Source organism: Phoenix dactylifera, chromosome 3, assembly GCF_051530095.1.
Source record: "Phoenix dactylifera cultivar Ajwa chromosome 3, Ajwa_hap1_PhDact_Kaust_v1.1, whole genome shotgun sequence".
Classification (NCBI taxonomy): Eukaryota; Viridiplantae; Streptophyta; class Magnoliopsida; order Arecales; family Arecaceae; genus Phoenix; species Phoenix dactylifera.
Genome location: NC_143192.1, coordinates 3,787,993 through 3,796,871, shown reverse-complemented (window position 1 = coordinate 3,796,871; position 8,879 = coordinate 3,787,993). Strand labels below are relative to the sequence as shown.

At 43.2% G+C, this 8,879-nt stretch overlaps 1 protein-coding gene across 2 annotated transcripts; it reads right to left on the bottom strand.

The window, feature by feature from the left end:
* Positions 1-927: 927 nt before the first annotated feature.
* LOC103722922 (growth-regulating factor 7-like) lies at positions 928-3,760 on the bottom strand. Of its 2 annotated transcripts, none has more exons than XM_008813656.6 (4): positions 3,028-3,760; positions 2,638-2,820; positions 2,135-2,543; positions 928-2,037 (listed from the first exon to the last, which is right to left on the bottom strand). In XM_008813656.6, the coding sequence occupies exons 1-4, from the start codon at positions 3,305-3,307 to the stop codon at positions 1,296-1,298; spliced, it is 1,614 nt and encodes a 537-aa protein (XP_008811878.4). In that variant the 5' UTR covers positions 3,308-3,760; the 3' UTR covers positions 928-1,295. The 2 variants fall into 2 exon arrangements, with proteins under 2 accessions (XP_008811878.4, XP_008811877.4); XM_008813655.6 differs by having other exon boundaries at positions 2,135-2,549; positions 3,028-3,579.
* Between the last annotated feature and the right edge of the window lie 5,119 nt (positions 3,761-8,879).

Sequence of the window (8,879 nt, the reverse complement as noted above, 5' to 3'; positions counted from 1 at the left end):
TTAGTTTTTGGATTTAGTTGAATGCAGGATTGTATTGGTGAAATTTCTATGAAATATCTCCTCACAAGATACTCTTATTTGAAGTTTGTATTTTTTTTTTTTTGGGTACCGAGTTGGGCCATAAAAATCTAGTGCTCACAAGACCACATCCTAATGGAAGATGCTCCTCCAATTTTACTGAAACAATAATAATATTGGTTCTCTCTTGAGCCATATTGAGCTCTACATATGAAAAGGCATGCTTTTCTCCAAGTTTTTCGAGAGTTCCACCAAGTGGAAGAAGAAGATTTATACAGAAAAAAGTTTCCTTCCATCTCTTTTGTTTTGAAGTATGCAACACGCATGCCACGTCTCTGCTTCCTCATGTTTCATCTGGTTTCTAAGCTTTCTAAGCTCCCAAACCCACACTCAACCCATCCCCACAACGTAAAACATTTATCAAATTGATAAGAATTTCTCATTTCATGGCTATTTCAAATATTGTTAGGACCCTCAATCCAAAGCTTGCATAGCGTGTTTCCCGTATCACAGGAAATTATACTTGAATGAACCATTGGTTACAATTTCTTTGGAGTAGCTGGAGAAGCGAAGATGCACTTCCTCAATAATTTTTTAATGATAGAGTTTATGTACAAAGTAAATACAGATAGTGGCAAAATATAAGAACAATAGAGACAAGACGCGGAGCATTTTACACACGTCATCACCCTTGATCTTTCCTAAGAATTTATTGACACAAGATAGATTTCTATAAATCTTAGAAAAAATCAACTTACTCCAAGCGTTATTTAAGTCTATTCAGCTAGACAAAACAACTTATTTCAAATAAATAAACCAAAGACAATTACGCAGGAAACAAGGAAGGCCTCAAAAAAAAAAGGCTTGCGTCAAAAAAAGATGGTAATCCATAAACCCTGCAGCCAGAAATTACAAACCATAATAGTATTTCCGATCAATTTGTTTTCTTTTATAATTCTACAAATATTGTTCTCGAGGGAATCAAATCACACTTACGTTTTTTCCTTTAACTTCTCGGGATTTAAATTTCAAACACCATGCATAGATTAAAACCGAGCATCAGCTGTTTTCCGATTTGGTTTCCCACGAGCTCCATGGAGACCCAAGTCAGTAAGCAAACAGAAGACCAGTCTTCCGCCATTGTTTCCACTCCGACACAGCACAAGAGAGCAAGAACATGTTAACCCGACGACGATAAGAACAAGATAAAACAAGAAACAAGCAAAACTGCAAGAAACAAAGAAGAAACCCAACAGTCCCAGTCTCGATAGAGAATTCTACTGCTGCTTCGCCTGGTTCATCCACTGCAGAGCAATCTCGGATCGGGAGGCAGCGGCAAAAGTGGGACTGCTGCTGCTGCTGCTATCAGAAAGCGAGACCATTGCCTTCTGAAGAACGCCGGAGGGAGACGAAGCCAACCTCGTCGGACTCTCTTGGGGGCTCGCCGCTTGACTGCCATGAAAGCCAATGCTCATACAGTTGATAAGCCCGCCGCTGCCAGAATCCCTGCAATCATCGGCGACGAACCCCTGCCGGGGAGATGTCGCATTGCTCGTCTGTAGGACCTCACCGAGCGGACCGCCGAGCGGCGAAGCAGGGGCTATCCAGCCCGAGGGGCGAGTCTTAACAAGCGTATCGCCCACGCCGAGGCCCATCTGGATTTGATGATCACCACCTTCCTCAACGCCGGACATGGAGAGCGTGAGGGTCGAGAGTGGAAGCTCCCCGCCAGCGGGAACGGAGGTTAAGTTGCCATTCTTGGTGGTGGCAGTGGCGGGGTTCTCGGTGGACCAGGCATCAATGAAGCTCCTTGGGATTTCCCTATGGTCGCCGATGGTGTCTTCTTCCAGTGAGCAGAAATCAGGATTAAGAAAGGCAGTGTAGCTCGAGTTCAGATGGTCCTCATAGTTATGGAGAATCGGAGTACTGCTGCTACTCAATCCAATCTTCGAATGCATCAGCTCCCACTGCAAGCTTGACTCCATCTCCTCATTATTCCCTTTAATCCAATCCAGGCACCTGGACAGGTAGTAAACATAAACGCCAAGATGTTACGCTGGAGCAAATGAACGAGTCCTACAATAAAAAAACGGCTTGCTCTAAAGTCTAAACTAACCTGGGTTCCTTGTTTGGTTCCAACGGTTGGAATGGAAACTTCAACTCATCCTTGGGGAAAAAGACAGAGGACTGGGATGGAAATGGCTTGGAAAGGCTGCTGCTGCTGGTGGCGGCGGCGGTGGCGGTGGCGGTGGCCGCGGCGGTGACGATAGTGGGTGAGTTGGTGGAGACAGCGGTGGGTGGAGGAGCGTTGGAGGTGATGGGTTTGGTCTTGCCAACTTCCACAGGCTTTCTTGAACGAGGACGACCCCTGTGCAAGTGGCGCTCGCAGTACTTCTGGTCCGGAGCCGCGTCCCTCGAGCACCTCCACTTCTTCCCGTCCGTCCTCCGGCACCTCCCTGGCTCCGGATCGGTGTTGCCCGAAAACCTCAAGTTAAAGGCCCCAGCAGAACCTCTACCGACCACCACTGTTTCTTATAACAAAGCATAGAGTAAGAGACACTATTTACGAACAATCTTTCAAAGGAGACAAAAAAAAAAAGAGTTAGAGAGAGGACAGACGATTTGGGAGAAGGTGATGGGAAGGAGAGCTCGGGAAGAGGAGGTCGGGTGGGACAGGAACAGAGGCTATGATGTGTTTGTAGATCAGAGCCTGGCGCTGGAGCTCCTGCCACTGCGCCGAAGTAAAAGGAATCGCTCTCAGAGCCGCTGCAGAGGCACTGCCACCGACGCCCATTGCCACACCTGCATCACACCCCACACACACCACCAAAAAACTTATCAGTCTTTCCTCCTGCCTCCATTCCTGTAGCCACTGAATTATTTAATGGAGGCCACCTCCCCCTCCCACAGAAAAGAAGATAAAATTGAACGCAAAAGAGATATATAATGGAGGAGAGGAAGAGGGGTCAAAGTATAAAAGGAAAAAAAAACACGAAAAGAAAAGAAAACCTGGGGATCTGAAGGGGATGGGAAAAGGCTGCAGAGCTCTTCCACCATCGTATGCATCGTTCAAAAATAAGGTGGGGCCGCTGCCGAGGAACGGAGTCGAAGTTGGAACGCTGCCTCCATCCCTGGTGGTACAAGAAAGGAAGGGAAACCCAGCCGTGCGTATCAGCTTCTGATGAGGAGCAAATGTGATGGAATCCGAACCACAGCCAAAGCCAAGCCCCAGACTCTCTTCATCCTCCTTTCTTTCCCTTTTGTCCCCCAAACCAACTCCAGTTTCCATCACGATGATCCCACTCTGATCCTTATCTCTCTCTACCTCTCTTCTTTTGTTAACTTCTTCTTCTTCTTCTTTCTACCGTAGCCGTTGTGTCTGCAGTTCTAGATCGCGTTTTCCTTCTCTACCAACCCACCTGTCGACGTATCTTCACCTAAGCTCTTGTCTCCGAGAAGAGGCTGAGATGGCTCTCGTCCCCTTGGTTTTGGTCTGCGCTGCTCTCCTGCTTCCTATGCCCCCAACATTCGCAACACTGCACAACTTGGTTAAAGCTGGCTAAAAAGCTACGCTCCCTCCTTCCCCCACTATACCAGCGTAGTACTAACCACCAACTCGCCAACCCTCACACGCTATTCCGCTATTATTGTAGCCCCTATCGTTTCCTCCGTGCCGTCCCCTCCTCGCCCTCTAATCCGTACTCAGACTCTACCACCACCCCCATCCTCGACACCCAATCCTCTCCCCTTTAATCACAGATAACCATTTTTTATTATAATAATATTTATGTAAAATATTTTTTCTGTTTTTTATATATTAATTAATTAATATATTCTTGAGCATCTATTTGTTCTCATAAAATTAAAATATTAAAAAAAAAATTAAAAAATATTTTTTGTAGTTACCATATATAGGCTTGTAACCAGTGATTATGTTTCAATGGAAAGGTTTCCTTAATGACGCAACGTTTATCTCCTCCTTTGGGGACTGCGCCCTAGAAAGGTCTAGGGTCCTCAGTAGCTGCGGCGGGGGGTTCTTTGAAGTGATGGGATAACTAATTGCCTATCCCAATACACCGACCAACAACGTAGTCTAATACTTCGGAGAAATTTTTAAAATAGACGGCTTTGATTCAAGCCAATCTTGTACGGCCCTCGGACCAAGGTCAAACTAGGCAATATGATGATACTAAGACCTAAGTTACTATCCCTACGCAAGTTGCCGGTTATTAACGTCGCAAAGCTCGGTTTATCACATCAAATCACCGCTATTCCGGACAGCTAAAAGCCTAAAGGCGGCTGCCATCAATAATTATTCTAGATAAATTGGAGCTCGGATGGCTCGTCTTTTTATGTTCTTATTCCGGATAATATCAACGATAAAAGAGAAAGGGCCAACCTCCCAAAAGAAAACAAAAAAATGGGAATGGCGTAATAAGGAGGTGGGGTTTGGAGGGATAGCTATTTCCCGAGAAAGGACTAGAGAGGGGAGAATGACGTGGGCGCAGTTGGTATAGCATTGATGAAGGCCTGCTGTGAGCCAGCTGTCTCCCAAAGGCCAAGTCCCTATCACACTCTCTCTCTCATCTCTCTTCTTTTAAATTTGGTTCACAGAACCTTGGTTTGTACTCCACCGCTCTTTTTACTCTCTTCTTCTTGCTCAAACTTTTAAACGCACCTCGATCACTGGAACTCGTTTTGACACCCTCTCAGTGATAGACGGGTTTCAGCCTTTCCGGACGTCAACTTCTTAGCGTGTCAAATGGGATGGTATGCAGGATGGTGCTTGGACTAGGTAGTAGTATTGCGTTACACTTGTTTTTTTTTTTTTTTTTTTTTTTTTTTATGATGAAAAAAAGGGGTAGGGGGGAGGAAGGGACAAGCCCACCCCCGCGTAGCAGCCCCCACTGGGCCCCCGCCCCGCCAGGAGAATGTTCGATGCGGGCAGAAATGGCCGTGTGTTGGGCACCCCGACCGGTTTTACTCATACCCTCCCCACCCGTGGGCCCGGCTCAGCTACTCCTCTGAGCTCTAGCTCGAGTCCCACGTGTGAGTACGTCATACCCGGCACCACCCCGGCTACTAACGGTTCAAGAGCGGTCCTACACCACAAGTCTAAGCAGTGGCTAAAGTAGTGAGCGTTACACTTGTTTTAAAGAAGAGAATTTTTTTTTTTTTTTTTTGTTGTTGTTGTTGCTGCTGCTGCGATAAAGGAAGCAAGATTCTTTTTGCTTTAACGTTGCCGCTCTCGCACGTCCGTCCATTCGTTCACCTCGAACGGCGAATCGTCCTCCTCTACGTACATTTGTACGTGCTCCAACCCAAAGCAACCAATTTCCCGTGATTCTTAGTACCCGTCGTTAACTATGGTTAGCCCTGGGGAAGGGTTTTATTATTATTATTATTATTATTCCTTCTTTTTAAGCATTGTTCTTCAGCCTGATATTTTTAATGCGAAATAGAGAGTTTTTTTTTTTCCCCTCACAATAGTATTAGCATGTTATAAAATATTTTCCTGAAAATGATGGTCAAACCTGCTTTTGCCTTTCTGCCATAACAATAAATCAATCCTTAATATATAAATCTTGAATGCAGTCCATAAAATTAAAAAAATAAATAAAAAAATAAAAATTAATTATTTTAAATAAAATTATTAAAATACTGAGCCGCAAAGAATATCATTCAATCCACCATACTGTTGGCCATTCTGTAGACATGAGTAATCGGATAGGAGCTAGTTAATTAGTAAGCAACGTCTTGTAAGAATGTTGTAATGCACAAATTTTTAAATAATGATGATTCAAAAAATTTAAAAATCAGTGTTCCTCTCCTTCTACTATTTTGAAAGTAATTTATTTGCAGAATTATTTATTTTATATGAATTGATGCTCAAACAGTTCACATAATCATGGTGGAAGCAAGATTTTGGCACATGCATCTATATATATTGTTTTTAATTTTTAGCTATTTCTTCATAGTTAACCTAGCATGCTAAATTGGCCATACTTGCATGAGAATACAAGCATCTAGCTAAAGCTGTTTAAATTCCATGCAATCTGCTTTTTTGATGAAGTTGATTCTAAGGCTCCAAATACTTCAGCCTAGAAAACTAATGGCCAACTCCATCATTTAGGACTGTTTGGTTCCCATTAAAAAAAAAAAAAAGGTCTTTGGTTTAGTTGGAATCATAAAGTAAAATTTAATGGACTAAATGAGTTCTTAAAGTTTACAAACTCTTTATCTTTTTCTTCCTTCCCCTTTCTCTCTCGATAGAGAATATTCTCCAACCAGTATATTTTTTGTTTTCTCTTGATTTGGCAGAATGTATTCAAGTTAGAACTATATGAATTGCCGTTTTTAAAAATATATATATATATATATACATTGGGCCTACTTTTTTTTTCTCCGGTAAGATCTGTCCCTTCATGTTTTTATTATTATACTTATATTATCAGGTAGGACTCTCAGAAAAATTAAAGTGAAAAAAAGAGATGCATGACCAATTGACCATAACGTTTCTATATATATATATATGCTGTGTGATGCTTGTCACCTTCATCCACAGATGGCGTGCATGCGTCCGTCCACTTGAATGACTTGACTCCCGTCACGGGGATGGCAATTGGCATCGCAACCACTGGATGGGGGAGCCAAAGGTGTCTCCACTTGGCCAAAAAAAGGGAATCTCAGAGGACGATAGAACATGGCCAAATTAGCTGGTGGATTGTGGAAGGGAGCTACCACCACCAAGGAAACAGCATGAAACGATGATATTATCTACACAAAGTAAGGAGGTAAATCCAGTGGGCCAATCTGGACCGCCCCTTTATTGCACTGCCGACACTGTCGGTCGGATAGGGTTCGATTCGGATGCTCCCTGATTTCGATTACATCAGGAGAGGCCCTATCTTTTAATCATGGCCATCTATGATTGGCAATTCACCGTAGCACATTAGCAGCATGCCGATGGATCGTATATACATATCGAACCACAGATAGCTCTGGTAATATGCTCTCTGTAATCCAAATCAGGATGGAAGAGGATCCCAATTCGATGGATTTGGATGGCACTGAAAGTGGGTTCAATGGGCTAAGATAGATGAAGAATTGGTACAATTAATGGTTGTGATGGAATAAAATATTCGAGGACACTATCCTTTATGGTGCTATTTTTCCTATGTCAAGATAGGTATGGGCATGGGTCACATCAACTTGCATGTGGCCTTTGTTCGGTCTCCATTGCTCTTCCATAACCGCGGGCCACTCCATGCAAGGACCACTTCATGCGACAAAGCTAGCTATTTGCCAGCTAGGTCTCATCCCTCCGCAAAAGCTAGTGCACTTCTAGGGTAACATGGAAACTCTAGCAGAAAAGAGTTAGGTGGCCAATATATAATATTTTTGTTAAATTCTTATAGGATGAGCACTAATTAAGAAAGTTACAATGCAGCTATGTAACTTTTGTCCAAGACTTTGGTATTATTGGAGTGCAAGTCAAATGAGCATATATATGTGATACCTGCGCCCGCAGCACAGGCTTTCGCTCGACCCGCCTATAGAGGGCTGTCACGCTCCAAACCTGTCACTTGGGACGACCATATGACACGGTCGCAAGAAGAAGGTAAAATAGGGACTGCTCTATTTCATGTAATCCGGCGGCTCGTGTACCTCAATGCTGCTATGATCCGGTGACTCTTTCTGGTAAAATTCGAAGGAAAAAACTAGGGAAGTGCTTGGGATCGACAATGAAATCTAGCCTATTCTTTGATGGTTCTCAAAGGAGGAGGATGGGTGGTATTAATAGGCAAAATTTCCTGAATTTCGATGTTTGGATCGCCCTGAAACCCTAGTCAGAAATGCGATCGTACTCGGAGAAGAAGAAGACTCCCAACCGAAGTATTTCTCCCTATTTACCTAACGTGCAGCGCACATAATGAGTTGGGCCCGGCCTCTTCGGGCCGGCCCACATGCCCAACTCCTACAGCCCATTACATTCTCCCTTCCTTAAAATAATTTCGTTCTCGAATTTAACATACTTAAGGCTTTAAGGATACTCAAATCAAATCTCCTTAAATAGGAAATCAAATCAAGTCTTCCATTGTAAAACCCTTAAAATTAATATTTTTGATCAGATTCAAAATGACCTAACCTACCATACATTCGCTACGCAACTTTGATAAAATCCCACCGAAATAATATGAGTTTGCTAATTAATTTCCAAAATTTGTCAAACCCCATAGTTCCCAGTGATTTTAAATCCATGCTCTAATACCACTTCTATAATGCCCTGTATGTGTCACTTGGGTCGACCATGTGACACGGCCACAAAAGCCCTAGAGCGATGCCTTAGAGATCACTTGGGTCAAGCTGGCATCGTATGACCAAGGAGTCTAGGCAAGCAATGTTAAAATATACTACCATTCTATAATTTCATGCAATTGATTGTGGTTGTTATGGTCACTCTGATGATAAAGCATGGTCTTGTAGTCGGACAATCAACCACTACAGAAAAAATGGAAAATTCCGACTGTAATTTGTCGATGCTAGAAAGAAGCATCGATAATATGGTTACTATGCTAAAATTTGCCAATGCTTTTTAGTAACGTCGGTATATGCAATGCTTAAAAGCGTCGGAAATAGATTACAAGGTTTTATCGGTGCTTTTTGGCAAGCATTGTCAGAGGCCAAGAATTAGCTGACGTATATAAGCATCAGAGATACTTTACCGATGTTCGCGGTGGATTGGAGAGATAATATGACACGAATAAGCATCGCCGGAAGCCAATAACAAGACGATGCTTATAAGCATCGCCGGAAGCCGTATATCCCCCCAAATCTCTATCCGACCCACCATCAACCTC

Coding starts and splice junctions, on each gene's coding strand:
- LOC103722922 (XM_008813655.6), bottom strand. CDS start 3,307: ATGGAAACTGGAGTTGGTTTGGGGGACAAAAGGGAAAGAAAGGAGGAT. Junction 2,550..2,637: donor CCATCACCTTCTCCCAAATC/GTCTGTCCTCTC, acceptor CTTTGTTATAAG/AAACAGTGGTGGTCGGTAGA. Junction 2,038..2,134: donor GAACCAAACAAGGAACCCAG/GTTAGTTTAGAC, acceptor CTACCTGTCCAG/GTGCCTGGATTGGATTAAAG.